Source organism: Channa argus, chromosome 4, assembly GCF_033026475.1.
Source record: "Channa argus isolate prfri chromosome 4, Channa argus male v1.0, whole genome shotgun sequence".
NCBI lineage: Eukaryota > Metazoa > Chordata > Actinopteri > Anabantiformes > Channidae > Channa > Channa argus.
In genome coordinates this window covers 25,240,420-25,257,622 of record NC_090200.1, presented here as the reverse complement: position 1 = coordinate 25,257,622, position 17,203 = coordinate 25,240,420, and the positions used below count along the sequence as shown (strand labels likewise).

Sequence of the window (17,203 nt, the reverse complement as noted above, 5' to 3'; positions counted from 1 at the left end):
GAACTTAGAGGGAGAATACCGATTCATATCCCGAAAAGAAACTTTACCTTACTCTTTATTGTATAGTGATCTTCCAAACTTTCTACCACATAAGATGACATAAGGTAAGATTTACCAAGTAAGATACTACATGTAAGACAAAGATAAAATCTGTTTGAAATATTTGCAGGAATATAGCGGTTAGTGAATTTTAATACAGGTTAACAAAAATAGTCGATCAAACATTTTCGAATCTGGGTAAAAATTTAGGGCAGGACATAAGCAAACTAAAATGTGACTTTTTTTACGCAAATCCAGTTGACATGATTCAACCTTCAGAGATTGAGATTGAGAGAAAAGTTATGGGACCAGGAAAGAAGCTTTGGCTTATGTAATTACATTTTTTACTTAACTAATAAATGAATCTATAATCTAGGCCTCCAAACCTGGAGAATATGTAATTGGTTAAAAAAAAATACCAATCTGGTGGGTTTACATGTTCGCATTGTTTACGGTACATTGTGTACATCATCGTCACCATCATTAACGCCCCTCAGAGGAGGTCGCTGATTGGTCAGCACCCCTTACCCTCCGCCCAACCTCGCCATCCCTTCCCCTCCCCTCCCAGGACGTTTTGTAACAGCGGTGCTACCTATTCTCTTTTATCGAGGGTCTGAACCGGGGAGGGCGCAATTCCATGAGGTAAACTTACCCTGTCCACGAAGCGATGATCGGTTTATACTAAAGCCAAAGCTTTCGTTAAAACTAAAACCGGTCCATTCCCTCGCCTGCAGGTAAAAGACGGGAGGGCAGAGTCAGAACAAGGCAGCCACCCGACTTTCTGGTTTTCTGAACTGAGAGTTCGCTATCTTTCGCTGAGTTAAGCAACAGTAGGTAGCGTAAACGCAGCTGCTAACCATAACTTCTGATAGAAACACGGCGACGAAACACGGTTGCAGACGTTTCCTGTAGCAGCTTGCACGAACGCTGGCACCGCCGGGTTGATTAACATGGTGACTCTGCCGTCCGTAGTAAGACCCCTGGCTTTCCAGCTTCACCGACAGCTCTTCAGACAAACCAAGAGTCACCAAATAAAGCCTGTCAGGAGATGCAACCTCACGGCGTGCTCAAGCAAATATGTCCTGTCGCAAGGTAAGTACTGCAAAACATGTCATGCTGTAAAGCGACACTACCTTTTTTTTTTTTTTTTTTTTTTTTTCCTGTGTGTCGATACAGCTGTGCGTTGGTGCAGGCATTGTCGTCCACAGTGGCACCATATGTGTCAGCGTGTCATTGATTTCGACTGGGCTCTGGATGTGGCTTTAAAGCCTTTCATTGTTGTGGGTCACATAGCATCAGTTGATGGTCACTTTTGTTGTCATCTGAAAAAAAAATGTGCACAATGAATACCGGAAAGCACGGACTGGATCTTCCTCATCACTGGATTTGGATCAACACTCCTGTGTTGACTCAGCTTAGTTTGAGATTAGCCTCAGACTCCTGCTTTTCCAAACACCTGGAGATATCCCTTATCACTGCTGGGGGCCACTAGAAGCCCTTTGACCCACTTTTAGGGGGCTCTATACAGTGTAACTACATATGTTGCTTTTATATTGCTCACTGAAGAGGCCTTGTCAAGCAACACAGTTTAATTATTTGCGCTTTTAACGTCGCAGTCACATGTTCACTGTGAATATCCTTATGGACGATTGTTATCCATACATTTCTAGCTGTGGCATCTTGGCAGATGATGTGATAGACATTGCAAAAATGTTAAAATGAAACGTTTTTCCAGTGCAAGTATAAGATGCGCCTGTGGTCACTTTAAGCTAAATGAACAGCATCTGTTTGATTTAAATGTCAGACCTGTGGTATGATAAACAAGGACACAAAGCAGTGCATATTTAGGCAAACAGTGCATTCAGCCTACAGGTTTTTAAATAAACAATAAGCTCATGGTAACGTTTTCTTCTCTTCATGTCAGCCCTGAAGTTCTTTACCCAGAACAAAATTCTTCTTTAAAAAAATGGCCTAAAATGCACAGACCTTTTCCTGTGAAAATATGCTCTGTAAACATCATAAAGTAAGTGCAGCACACAGCTAGAAGGTCACACATCCCCAGTCACCTGAGGCTTTTTTTTTTTTTTTTTTTTGGAGTTTGCATGTTCTTACCGTCCTTGAATGGGTTTTATTCCCACAATCCGACGTCACGCATGTTAGGTCAACAGTAGAAAATCAAAAAACACTATAGGTGTGAATGGTTGTCTGTCTGTGTATGTCTTTCTGTGTTGGCCCTGAGATTGACTGGCGACCAGTTCAGGGTGTACCCCGCCTCTCATCATATGACAGCTGGAGTAGGCTCCAACCCCCCCAGCAACCCTAAGTGGTTACAGATAAAGGATCGATGGATGGATATGGCCTCATCAGTATTGTAAGAGACTCCTGTGGCTTTCACAGGTTGCCCCCAATATATGTTGTTTTTCGAAAGTCTTAGTTTCTCTACAACTGATGGAATCCATATTTAGCACAACCCATTGAGCCAAGGCGATAAATTGTTTCAGGATCGCCACGATATGCAGTATCAAGGAAGGCAGATTAATAAAGCTATTTGTTTCAGAAAAAAAGGACAATGTTGACCAAAAACAGTACAGTTGAAATTACTTTCTTAGTGAGTTAACAACTAATGGAAAATATGCCAGGTTGACAAATTGGGCTCAATGGGTAGAGCATTGGGTTGGGATGCAGAAGGCCGTGAGATCAAACCCCAACCCACCAGGTGTGGCTCCACCCAGCCACTAAGGGCTATCTTGGTGCTGGTCCTGACCCTGGATAAAATGGGAGGGTAGCAGTGTAAAAACTCCTCCCAAATCAAAGTGCAGAACATGTTCCGCTGTGGCGACCCCTGAAGGGACAAGAAGCGGTTGTTCTTGCTGGGTTGAGTAAAGCAGAATTGTCTTTTTATTTTGACACGCCTTTTAAAAATTGACATCACCCAAGCTCGTCTAAGTCACAACAACTTCCTCACCCCTGCCCTTGACACAATTGTTGTCTTGCAAAATATATCGTAAAAGTCAAGGTGCAAAAAATGTTTCGATATGAAAAATCTGCGTGGTGCAGCACAGGTTTTGTGTTGAACTGTGATTCATATTTAACTTTAACTTAACTTATTGTGCTGGGCACTGCCTGTTCAAACCTTTGTGAAAGCTTTTTTTAAGTGGACTCTGAAGCGCTTTTTAGTTTTATTTTAAATTTTTTCTTTTTCTTTCTCTAAATATCATTTTTGATTAATTTCAATAGCCATAGGAGACACACTCTGAGAAGGAACTGCTGCCTGAAAACCTTAACTGGAGTACCAAAGGCCTCTTAAAGAAGTTACTTAAATCAACTTGTCTTGATTTTATGTTGTCAACACTCTTTAAGGTAGTCCCCTCTCAGTATCTTAAGAACTGCAGAACAGTTTTTAGTGAAAATTATATATATTATATTTTTTGTAGAACATATTTCCTGTTCAAATGAGAACTACCCAGAGTATCCATATAAAGGTATCTATTAAAGTCCACCACTTTCATGATCTAGCCTGCTGTTAGTAGTGCTAATAAGTGCTGAACAATATGTAGAAAATAATTAAGTTGCTTTTCATAAAAATGAAATTTCTAAGCAGTATTTTCATTGGAAAAAGCTTACGAATACACATGGTCAATAGGGTCCTTCAACATTCTCTAGAACACACAGTAAGCTGTGAGCATCAGCGTGATTAAATAAAGTCACCTTTTTCATTTAAAATTAGTAGAGTATCAGTGATGCCTGTCACCTGATACCTGCCTAGTTGGAGGTTGCATTAGCAAATGCACACGAACCTGTAGAACTTTCTTAAATGCTAGAGGTTTTTGAATTTACTTTGTTCACTTAGCCGGACAATTTCAGCACAGCACTTGTTTCTTTACTGTAGCAATACAACACAACTGCCTTATTAAAAATGACAATTGTCATTTATTGTGAATACGCAAGGATTTGCAAGAACCTGGCAGTAGACTGTAAGTGGTGAAAAATTATGAACTGGTTGCAGGTTATAAACTTGTCATCTTGACTCAAGAGTGGTTAAGTAGACGCTCAGCAACATCACCATCCTGTTCCCCTTTAGGACACATGTTTATTGCAGAAAGCAAACCTGTGTTCACTCTTGCTTGTCTCTCTTACTAGGACTCAAATTTGTACATCTTAAAGACATTGATGACCGTTGTGGCAGAAGACTCATCCATTTCATACATACTTGTTCTCTGAGTCAGGATGCCTGGTGATCTTGGCATTTTCAACAGCACAGCATAGTGGCACTGACATGCTTTGAATCAGAACACCCTCAAAGCTGACCAAGAGTGCATGAATGGCTTTGCAAGACCAGTTATTGTGGGTCTGTGGAATAAGTGGGTCAGGTGGCTGGCTTCCCCAGGAGAAGGTGGTGAAATCTGATGAAGATAAAGGTCATCTCCCAGGCAGACCTGTTCAGCTGGGATCACAGCAGAAACCTTAAGCTCTGTGCTGAATGAAAGCAAACTGAGCTGCCTTTGTGCCCTGTCACAAGCACACTTGAAATTAGCGTTTTTTTTTTTCACAAAATGGCTTAAAACTTTTTTTCCCAATTAAGTGAAGTTTTTTTTTTCTTTAGTTGTTTTTTCCCTTTTTTGTTGCGTAGTGACAAGTCCATTTTGCTGACAGACCCTGCTGATTTAACCAATCAGAGGTCCTGATCTGATTTTTTTCCCTGCTGTGGATTGGAGCTGGAGGTGTGCCAGAACATTCCCCGTGTCACTTTCTGTAGAGCCAGCCCACTTATATTATTTTGTAATTTCCTTTCAGTGAAAAAAAGAGAGAGAGAGGATTGGAAGGAACTACTATTACTTGCCTTGCTCTTTTGAATTCAGTTCCTTCTAACAGCTCAGGACAAAAGAACAGTGTGTCTCTGTGTAGTTTTTAAACTGTGTTTTCTGTGAGAACTTCAAACTTTACAATGGACTGTGTAAAAATGCAGGAAGCAGGAGAATACAACATGAAAAGTAGGTGTCTCTTTCTCTCTTTTACATTTACAAAGGCATCAAGGACTGCGCTTTAATGTGGCTATTTAAATTTTTAAACTTAATCAATCTTTTTTCCTACTGTCTTTTAGTGCATCCCATGTGGCAGGGACCTCTTGCGGTACCAGGAGGTGATCGTCAGTCTCCTATTGACATTGTTGTAAGAATGAGCGTCTTTGATTCAGAGCTGAAGCCTCTTGTCAACGACTATGACCCAGACACATGCCAACAAATCTGGAACAATGGTTACTCCTTCCTGGTGGAGTATGATGACACTACAGACAAGTCCAGTGAGTGCTCTTCTGACCACTATATCTATCTATATCTATATATCTATGTATGTATATATCTATCATATATATATATATATATATATATATATATATATATATATATATATATATATATATATATATATATACATATATATACATATATATATATATATATATATATATATATATATATATATATACATATATATACATATATATATATATATATATATATATATATATATATATATATATAAAATCTTGCATCTGAAGATGTAATTAAATCCACACAATCCTGCCATTAACTTCCTTTTAGACGCCCATAAAATATAATTATATATGTTATATGTATCTATATATATATGGAGTAAGGGAAATCTTTGCAGGCAGAGCACATGTTTTCATTTACACAAGAGGATAATCTCCTTTGCTGCCACCTAAAGTATGCAGGATAATCCACCATACAAACTGCTACTCTGAAAGTCATTGAAAAATAAACTACATGTGCCACGTTGTTGGCTGTCACGTGACTTGCTCATCTCCCCTGACCTCAACAACTACTATATAATCTGTGTTTACAGTGTTGTTGATGTTGGTATAATTACTGGGCTGCACCAAGAAACTCCCAACTTTCCAAACCGTAGAAACTCTATAAATAGAGACCTTGTTTTGGTAAAATTACAAAGGCTCCAAAATTACACACTTTATACAGATCACAGATGTCATGCGCTTTGTACTATGAGCTCAGTCTAGAACTAAGAACAAAAACAAGTTTATAATCAAGTGAAGTGGGGAACAGGATTTTATTACCACTAATATAAACACTCACTTCAAACTGTGGAGTAATGTGGGCAAGAATACAAGCACCTTCAGTGTCAGCCTTTAAAAATGATAAGATAAGGAGAAACCCTTACCCATTTATACTGTATAATGATAAACAGGTTATGATGATAATAAAATCTTTTTTTTTTATTGGTGTTTGATTTACATCTGTTCTAGAAGATGATATCCTCAAATGCAATTTGAGATATGAACTGATTCCTTTGTTCTACAGGTATTTCACTTTTACGACAGGATTGTGAAATCTGTATTTATTGACGTGTGACTCAAAATATCATGTCCTTTAACTACGTTGTGCAGCACTGAAAGGGGGCCCACTGCAAGACAAATTCAGGCTCTGTCAGTTCCACTTCCACTGGGGTGAGAGCAACGCCTGGGGGTCAGAACACACTGTGGACAGAAGGCTGTTCCCTGCAGAGGTACAGTGACTCTGACACCCCCCCCCCCCACACACACACACACACACACACACACAAACACAAACTACACTAGGATCACAGGGAAACTTATTATTTTCACACTACAGCATCAAAACAGTATTTATGTATGATGAATGAAGAAGTGTGATATGAAGGAAATATTTCTGTAATATTGTCAGTAGGATGAATGGTAGAAAAGAAAATCTCTGTTCTTGTAAAACAGAATGCGTTTAGTGTAAACAGAAAGATTGATAAGAACGAGAATATTACAATTTCTTTTTAGTACAGTAGCAGTTGTATACACTTTTTTTGCACAGCAAGGACATTTCAAAGTACCATGTAGTCCAAGAGAAGAGGTATCATAAAGAAGGTTTTATGTACATTTTACAGTCCTAGTTAATGAATCCCTTTTATAAATCTTGGTGATAGAAAACCTCTGGTATCACCTAGTTATACCATAAGTTTTATGTCAAAGTAGTTTTTCTTTAACAGCACTCCAGTGAGGTAAGAGTTTAAACCACTGGGTCTGAGCCAAACCTGTGTATGTGTGATGGTGTTTTATCAAATTTTATTGTTTTGTAGATTTAATCTGGAAACTGATAAAATGCTAAGACTGTTTTATTGATAAACACCACCCTGACCAAGGCCCTTCTTGACTTGATCAGGGTGGTGGTTATCAATAAAACAGTCTTAGCATTTTATCAGTTCCAAGCTAGAGGAGTAAACATAAATGAAATAAAAACATAACTATAGACCATTTAGTCCCTCTCTTTTTTACAGAAGTTGGATGAGTTCAACAGTTTTAAGGCCACTGGGAGAAATGATCTCCCGTGGCATACTGTGGAGCACTTGACTATGATCAGTCTCTGGCTGATAGTGCTCGTCTGTGCAGCCATCACACAGTGTTGTGGGTGGGAAGGATTGTCCGGGATTGACAGGAGTTTGGACAACATTATCCTCTCAGCCACACCATGCAGAGGGCCCAGCTTCTCCCCCAGAACCGAACCAGCCCTCCTTATTAGTTTGTCCTGTCTGTTACTGTCCGCCACCTTCATATTGCTGTCCCAGCAAACCATAGCATTGAAGACGGAGCTGGCTACCACTGACTCATAAAACATCCGCAGCATGGTGCTGCAGATGCTGATGGACCTTACTTTCCTTAGAAACTACAGCCTGCTTTGTGTTTTCCTGGTGGACACCCAGGTATTTGTACTTCGAAACTATTTCCACCCCCGCTCCCCGAATGGAGAGGATTGACAGGAGTCCGAGACTTCCTGAAGTCCACCACCAGTTCCCTTGTTTTACTGATGTTGAACTGGAGATGATTGTGCTCACACCAGTTAACAAAACTGTCCACCAGTGTTCCATACTCAACCGCAGAGTCATCAGAAAACTTCAGAAGGTGGCAGGACTCTAAATTGTACCTGAAGTCTGAGGCATACAGGGTGAAGAGAAAAGGGGCATCTTGAGGAGCTCCTTGAGGAGCACCTGTGCTGCAGGTCACAGTGTCAGACAAACAGTTCTGCAAAAGGACATACTGGCATAGGCAACCATGGGGGTGTCGACGAGTATTCTTTTTAATTTCTCCCCCCAGCAGGATAGGCTGGATTGTGTTAATAGCACAGGAGAAGTTAAAGAACATAATCCTTACAGACCCCCCAGGTTTGTCCAGGTGGGTGTAGATGCAGTGTAGCAGGTGGATGACGGTGTCCTCCACCCTCAGCTGAGGCTAATAAGCAAACCTGATGGGGTCGGGAGATGGTTTCACCAGAGGCTGGAGGAAGTCCAGGACCAGTCTCTCCAACACTTTCATGATGTGGGAGGTTAGAACCACAGGTCTGTAGGCGCTGGGGACACTGGGGCAGGCCACTTTCGGTACTGGCACCAGGCATGATGTTTTCCATCCCTAAGACAGCCTCTCCAGCTGCAGGCTCAGTTTGAAGATTTGCTGAAGGATGCCACACACGTCCTGGGCATATAGTATGTACGGAGGCCCACTGCCTTTCTTTCACATTAACATGACCAGTTTGACAGCACCACCTGTTGTTGATGTTGCCAACCAGGCCCGCTCATTTCCTCTTTCCGTTTTCCTCTCTCCTCCAATTCACCCGCACTGTGCAGTAGCCGTCAAAACTGATGCATGTGACGAGCATACTGTCCTACAACCATATCTCCGTGAAACACATTAGACTACACTCTCGAAAGATATTTTCCTTCCTCACCAGTGCAGTCAATTCGTCCACGTTTTTGTCCAGAGACCTCAAGTTGCCCATAATCAGACATGGGAGATGCGGCTTGAATCTTCTCAACTCGCTCACCTGTTTTCTTTTCCACTCTTTGGCTTTTTACCAGCTCTGCGACCTCTCACGGTTTTCCTTCTTATTTCGTCTGGGGTGTTTAAAGTCAGAACGAAGCTTAAATCCACGGTGCCGGTCTGCTGCAGCCCAATCAGCTGTTCCCCACTGTAAACAAATGACCCGGCTCCAGCTCCATACAGCTGTTGCATGCTGGTCATTGTTTGAAGCAGAAAAATTTCACCGATAACAAAAATCAAAGACAAAAACTCCTCCAATCACATGATCAGAGAGGGCAAGCTTTACACAACAAACTGGATACTATACTAAAATACTACATTAAACCAATTTAAAAAGGAAGAATAAATTAAAAGAAAAGGAGAGCAACTGCAACAGGCTGCGGCTCCACTCGCGACTGCCCATTATCAGGTGGATGTATCACTGAATCCAAGATTTGCATTGTGTAAATGTTCAGACTGGTTTTTAATTAGGGATATTGTTTAAAACAAGTTTAAAAGTACTTCACCGTATGTGTCTCCATTAGCTGTGGGCCACTGTAATGTTGTTGTGCTGATAAGAAATAACAGGGCTTGACCACTTGACCTTCGGGCAGGTAACAGATGTTTTACTTGACCAGTAGCCAAACTTATTTGGAATGTGTTTATTTGTTTTGTTTTTTATCACTTAGCTGTGTGTGTGTGTGTATTCAGAGGATCAGAATACAGTCCCTGAAATCTTATTCTCATCTTGGTATGTCCGTATCTGGTCTGTGTCTTATGTTTTTTTGCTTTTCACTTGATAGCAAATATAAGAACACACAGGCACGCTTTCAAATGATTTGTCCTTTCTGTGTGTTCCCAGCTCCACTTGGTGCACTGGAATGCTGATAAGTACAGTTTGTTTGAGGAGGCGGTGATGGAGGATAACGGACTGGCTGTTATTGGAGTCTTTCTTAAGGTACACACATGTACAAGCACAAATGTGTTTGAGCCTACTGGTGTCTTCAATGTGAACAGTGTGTGTACTGTATTAAGAGTTTTGCACTGAGTGCGGTCCATATTAATGTTTGATCTTTGGGTAGGTGGGAAAGAGACACGAGGGGCTGCAGAAACTGGTGGATGCTCTACCTACAATCAGACACAAGGTCAGTGACACATACAGTTTAAATAGATCATTTGTCCAATGACATACATTTTTACCCCATGCTTATTTAAAGTGCACTACTGAGCAGCTACTAAACTGTTTGAAAGTTGATCTTAACTACCTAGTGGTTTAGTAGTAACACAAGGCTTATCAGACAAGCCTCACTCAGGGCATCTACAAGTAACAATGGGCTGTTTACCTGAAAAACTTTCAATTTGTTATAGTTGATAAGCAATGAATTGGAGAACAGCTTTGTTTGCGTAGCATCTATAGATCGCAAAAACAATGCGACACCACATTTATTAGTATTAGGACTTTTAAATATGAAGGTGGTTAAATGAGAGCAGTATTTCCTCAGTTGAGTCAATGTTTGACAGTGGGGTGTGTGAGGATGGCTCATTGTTTGCACTGCCTGCCTGGAGACGTAGTTGGGCATGCCTGTCATCAGCATGCTGCAGGTAGCTCTCATGGTAAATGAAAGACTTGTATGATCATGCATGGCTTCTAGACAAAGCAGACGAACAAATCAAAGACAAACTCAAGGAGCTGAGAGTCAGGGCAAGCCTTCGGACACCACAAGGCACATCTGTAAACGGCGTGTTAAACGTGCACCAACCAAGAGAGCCTACAAGTACAACTTGGCAGCACCTTGGCAACAGACATGCTAAGTTCCAAGAGCAACAGGTTAGAGTGACATGCCCTTAAATATAGGTCAAATGTGTAATAAGTATTGTTTGAGCTTTAATGGGGCAGTTAAAGACAATGATAAATGTTTAATTTTGCTTTTTCTTTTTAGCTAATTCACTGATGTGCTTAACATCCCTAATGTTTACATTGATAAGTTAACTTAATTATACATTGCAAGCTTCTAAAAATCAGGCCTCGTATGCAGACAACACCAGTTATACATGATCAGGTTATTCTTATCAGTGCTGGTAATGATAATCGCGGTAGGTGCATTTTTTATCAGTAATTATTTCTGATACTAGTAAATACACACAGTAGTGCGCCAAAGAGGTGCATTAAGTCTTTTAAACAGTGTTTAATAAGTGATATCTGGTTGCAGTTCTAACTGCCAAAGAAAACACATAAACCCAAGTCTAAAGGAGATTAGATTACTGTGTAGAAAGCTTTAAAAACGTACATTCATGAAAATAAATTTAACAAGAAAACACTTAACAGACCTAAATTACATTAACTGTCTGGTATTTCCAGTGACGATTCGAAAAACCAGGGTTAGCCTGAACACTACAGTGTGTGTGTGTGTGGTGTGTCTGTAATGGTTTATATTTATGCTGTGGTATTGTTTCAGTATCAGTGTAGAGAGTAATGGTAGGTAACTGTAAGGAGGTCATAAGTTTGGTATGGTGACAAAACTACTGGTGGCTGTACCATTTGAAGGTGAATGAACTGATGTCATAGTTTTTCCTTCTTTTACATCATTGCTACTGTTTCGCTTATCATTATTAATGTTTGATAATGTCTTTTTGGCAACGGAGATAATAACACTACACTCAATAGTCTTGTGTAATAGTTTTTTGACATGTTGCACACTAGATAACGATTAGATAATGGTAATATTTGTCATCATGCTTGGTGGTGTAATGATGCAGAAGTTCGCCACTGATTGAGATCTGAACCTTTTGTGGGAACAGTATAATTTCAGCTGCGACTCTGCTTGTTTTTTTTCCTAAACATAAAATAATATAACACAGAGGTAGCTCAACGGATGTCTGTATTTCACACCACGTCTATGTTTGCTTGGTGCTCTGCAGGACAGTGTGGTAGAGTTTAACAGGTTCGACCCTGCTTGTCTCTTACCTTCCAACACTGATGACTACTGGACATACCACGGCTCTCTGACAACACCTCCTCTGACAGAATCTGTCACCTGGATCATCATGAAGCAACACATAGAAGTCAGCCATGACCAGGTACATGTTAGTTTTAGACCTTTTGGAGTGAAGAAATTTTGCTTGTCCCCATTCCTGACAACATCTATAAAAGCACCTTTTTTATGGTTGAAATTAGGGTTAAGCATTAGGGTTCAGGCCGGTGAATGCAGCCCTTTGAGGAGTGTCCTCACAATGATAAAAGTGCAGTGATTAAAGGTGTATAACCTCTAAGACTAAAAGTCTTATGGTTTTTGTTTTGTAGCCTATTGTAGCTGATGGTTTTGTTGTTTTATGGCCTTTAATCATTGCTCACAGCACTTTTATTCCCAGATACAGAAGCTGTTTTCTAAACATAGCACAGCATTTAGAAGCTTATTTTTCTCAGAAGCTTACAGTCTGAATGGAAACTGAATGTTAGTTTCATGCAAACTTATATGTATGAGATGTGGGTGTATTTCCTCACAGAGCTTTAGCCCTTCTAGACTAACCACTAGGGGGCTCCTGTTGTCTTTAAAGTGGCGTTTAAATCTGGTTTGACATATTCAAATGTCATCCTATTCAGTAGTATATTGCCACAGTTTTTATTATGTAACCTAAGCTTGACTATAAACAATGAGGCAACTAGTGTTAGATTTTGAACGCTATTGACTCTAAATAGAGAAAATCCAACAGGCTTTGAAAGCTGTGTCATAGCCTGATGAAGACACTTTGAATTTCTTCTCTCTGGCTCTTCAGCTGGCAGTCTTCCGGAGCCTCCTGTTCACTTCAGCAGAGGAGGATGTACAGAAAAGTATGGTGAACAACTTCCGTGTGCAGCAGCCTCTGTGCGGCCGCACCGTCCGCTCCTCTTTCAGTCCTTTCCTACAGGAGGTGAATTCAGCTGAAGGCACCAAGCACAACCACTGATGCAGCTGGACCCAGGACACATAATAACACACAGACCACTGTTACATATAGTGACTGCAGCAAAAGTTACTTGTACTGTGTCCTTAGTTTTATTCATTCTGTCACAACACAATTGTTACTCATATAAAAAAGCTTCCTCTGAGAAACTTAAGTTATACTTTTATCACAAACATCCATCTAACAGGTACAGTAAAGAAATATTTCGGGTTCTAGGTAGCTGTTATTTTCTATAGACTTCTCAGGTTTTTGTTGGGCTGTTTTCAAACCTATAACCAATAGGGATGGTTGCTGTAGGGGAAACACGTAGTTTTTCTAGTTTTTGATAGCAATTATATTGATCATAAATCCGAAAATTGTTAAGTTCAACAGCTCAGAGTAGAGAATCACATAGAGCTGGAAGTAAAAAATCAGTAGCATGCAGTAAAACAGTAGAATCTGCACTGACTTTCTGTTAATGGTTTTACCTCCATATAAGGAGGCGGGAGCTGCTGCCACTTTAAACAACACCCACTAGAAGATTTGGAAGTGTGTCTTCACTATAATATTTAATATTTCAATTGTCGTGATTTTTGTTTTTACCACAGTGAAACTTTTCAAAATCCTGAATGGCTGTTTGGTGAGTTTTACTGACTTGAGAAGAATGTATGTTTTCTCCATTTGTTACAGAGATTTTATTGTATACAGTACATCTGACATTCAGAAACCTTTATTTCTTAAAGTGTGTGATATTTGATGTCTGAATATCATATACTTTTAATACTCCTTCAAAACTCCTTAAGAACTCTACTGAGCAATGACAGAATGTTACTAATACGCACAAATATACCAGGTTATTGTAGCATATATCAAGTTAAGCAGTTCTCTTCCTTTACTTTGACTTGCAGTGGTCTCTGGAACAATTACTACAGTGCCTTAAATGTTCTGTGTGACTCACTGCTATTGTACAAGTTTCCCTAACACATCTCACAGCCTGAAAAGTATCTCTGTTACAAACCTGTTGTTCAAGAACAGTGCTTGGTCTTGGTTGCTCACATTAGGGGTCAGGGCTCAGTTGACATTTTCTTCAGGAGAGAAACTCTGATCTTCGCTCCACTGAATAGAGTGAGTGGGATCAGACAAGTCACCAGAACTTCTACAACACACTGCTGTATTCAGCCAGTGAGCTCAGGAAGGTAGAGAAATGCAGTAAACCTTGTCATGATACACACAAATATCAGCTGATTGAATCAGACTGGTTGAAATGAAATAACAGAACAAACCACATGTTACTGTTTTAAGTAAGGGATACTGTTAGAAATATTGTTGAAGTATGTACAATTTCTAATCTAAAGTCAAAATGCACAAAGGATACCACCACAAATAGCTGTGGTGGTTGCGTATTATTATTATTGGCGAGACTCTGTAAGGGATAGACAAGTGATAGTGGGACCAAGTGCCTACAATAGCTCTATGCTGCTTATGTTTATACTGGCTTCCAGTAGTCGAACTACTTGAGGTTCTTTATTCACAACTCTAAAACCTTTAATCTGTGGTAAATAAAACGTTCCTTTGTATGGTTTAAACCTAATCCAAATGTATTAGTGAAATACTACAGACATGGCGCAGATGACTTTGTGGCTGCATATGAAACCTTGCATCATCTAAAAGAAGTCTGGTAGTCTCCCTGCTTTGGCTCATGGCCAATCCTAGTGGTGCACTTGATACATCTTCCCTGTGCAGGCTTAATTAGAACGAGAATGAGGGATAGAGATAAAGAAAAGAGAAGGGAGAGAGCTCATATTTATACTGGACATCTTGTTCTACAAACCAGTAAACTACTTTAAATCTGTCCATGTGTAAAGGTTTCTTCCGTGGATGCACAGTTGAGCTGAGATTGGAATGTGCTCATGGTTGTCTTTATAATCCCTCATTAATGTCAGTAACAATGGGATTGTCCAAACTGGCCCCTCACCTCCCTTTTCACTCCATAAACACAAAACGCTCACATCATGCATCCTGCTCCATCTCCCTAGTAGGACCTCCATCAGCTCCCTAGTTGAGGCCTCACATGAAGCTGCATTGACTAGAGTAACAGGACATGTATAGAAAGGATATGATGCCACGTAATGGGCACTGAGAGTTGTTAATTTAGTTTGACAGCTCAGCGTCATTATTAAAACACAGAAGAGGCTGAGCCGGGGAAGTTTGAGACAAATTTGAAAGTGGAAAGACATGTCAGCATGAACATAGTGTAAAATTACATTTAAAAATAAATTTATTTTCCCTTTATAGTAGATTAAATACTGAATCTATATTTGATGTATTATACTAACATGAAAACAAGGGATCCATACTGCCTTTATCGTTGACAGCAGTATTTTTCTGGTCTATTTGAATCATGCATCATGATCTGCCTTTGTTTCCTAGTGTTTTACTTACGTTAATCTACTTTTTATATGCCTTTTTCAAACTTTTGATTCAGTGACATCCATGTATTTCAATACAAGTGTTCATCAACGGTTTAATTGAAAAGAAAATTTAATGTTTTCTGCATCAATTAAATTTTCAAAAGTGTTAAAACTCATGCTTGTGACTTATATCACTCTTTTCCTTTATAATACGTGTATGTTTATAAAGATTTTTCAGGCTGCATTTTATTTTGGTTCATCTATCATCTACTGTAGCTTGGTGGGATGTTTTAGCAGGTGTATGTTATGTATGCTCTACACTCTCTGCAGTACATGTTTTAGCTGTTTATTTGTCCAGTGGGCAGCCAACATTCCTGCCCTGAGGGGCCCTGCTCAGGCCTCTCCCCATCCAGCATGCCTTGCTCTGCCTGGGAGTCTTCCTGTGAGGGACCCATCCAGCTAAGGAACCAGGATGTGTTTTTGCTGCCATGGGCAAAGTTAAAAAGCACTTAACAGTGTCACTTGATGTAAAGTTTATTTTAAAGACTATGAAATTAATTGATCATAAATAAATGTCTAATATAGAAAGGATATTCATTCCTCTCTCTTGTTCTTTTTACATGTAAGTTGCCTTAATAGAAGTGGATATAGTGGTGAGTACTTGCTGCTGAGTGTGATTGTTGTTTTTGTTACATGTTTAAAGGGTCCAAAAAGTAGTTCTAAGCTCTCTATACACTTTTAATTAAGTCTAATAGTCTCACATTATTGTCTTGTGACTTAGTCCTATTTTCGCTAATTCATAGAGGAATTGGCTCGGATAGGAAAAAGAAGTAATGGAGGCTTATTTGATTTTCTTATTTTAACAGTAACATTTAATATATTGGAAATATGTAAGGTTTGAAACCAAGTTTCAAGGTCTTAAAGTGCCTACAAACGATATATACACCACTGGATTGTTTAATCCTTACAAAGCTGAAGAGTTATACACATATTTAAACAGAATAATACACATTTTGTACTATGGTGTGTATTTCCAGCAATAGGAGATTGTACTGCATGGGTCAGATTAAACTATAATGCGTATGTCCATAACCATAAAGAATTGACTGTATAATTTACATTAAATGCCTGTCAGAAACGTTCCTATTATTATTATTATTATTATTATTATTATTATTATTATTATTATTATTACTATAAGTTCCTAGTATTGTAAAAGTCTTTACTCCAAAAAGAATTACAGTATATGAAAGGGTACATTTGAAATATTTTAAATATATACAAATGATGCTAATTTAATTATAATTAATTGTAATGTAGTTTACGGCATGAATATTTCTTCTATTTAAATTAGAGAAGTTATTACAGTTTTTGTGGAGTGCATCTTCCCAATTCACTTGCTGTGTTCACACAGACACATTTATGGAATACACATATCGAAAAAAAACTAAAACAGGAAAATGAGATTATGTTCTAACAAACCACATTTGGATGTGATATTAAGTAGTACTATAACCTGTAGACAAGTGTTTTACCACTGTACCCAGATCCCAAATGTTCTTACATTTTATTTACATCATTTATTTGAGCTAATTAACCTATTAAATGACCATAAAAGCTCATCCTGTTTCTTAAAGCTTGCATTGTTGTAAATATTACAGAAATTAATTACACAGATTCAATAAAATTCATTAAATGAAAAAAAAAGTTTAACTTTAAGTAAAAATGTTTGTTAATGATCACAACGTCTTTTAGGCTCCAGTCCCTTGTAGCAAAACAATGTTAAAAATACAGAACACAAGTGGGGATGGATTAGCCTCACAATCAGTTAGTCTCTGAGTCATAGCAAAATATACATATCCATAAGAGGCAGTAGATGTTTACTGCTCAGCTCACTTCCAAGGGAACTGTGGGCAGGTGAAAAGATTATGCATGTAGATGGCTTTGCTTCACATACACTAGTTTTAGTTGGTTCGTGCTTGATAAAAAAGAAAAA

The 17,203-nt window shown here is 39.1% G+C and overlaps 1 protein-coding gene across 2 annotated transcripts; it reads left to right on the top strand.

The window, feature by feature from the left end:
• Window positions 1–586: 586 nt before the first annotated feature.
• Window positions 587–15,798, top strand: ca5a (carbonic anhydrase Va). 2 transcript variants are annotated; one of them, XM_067501631.1, is made up of 8 exons: window positions 587–681; window positions 774–1,131; window positions 5,141–5,338; window positions 6,464–6,582; window positions 9,738–9,833; window positions 9,958–10,020; window positions 11,795–11,953; window positions 12,650–15,798. In XM_067501631.1, exons 2-8 carry the CDS (start codon window positions 990–992, stop codon window positions 12,818–12,820), a joined length of 948 nt encoding a protein of 315 aa, XP_067357732.1. In that variant the 5' UTR covers window positions 587–681; window positions 774–989; the 3' UTR covers window positions 12,821–15,798. The 2 variants fall into 2 exon arrangements, with proteins under 2 accessions (XP_067357732.1, XP_067357731.1); XM_067501630.1 differs by having other exon boundaries at window positions 624–1,131.
• Window positions 15,799–17,203: the final 1,405 nt, after the last annotated feature.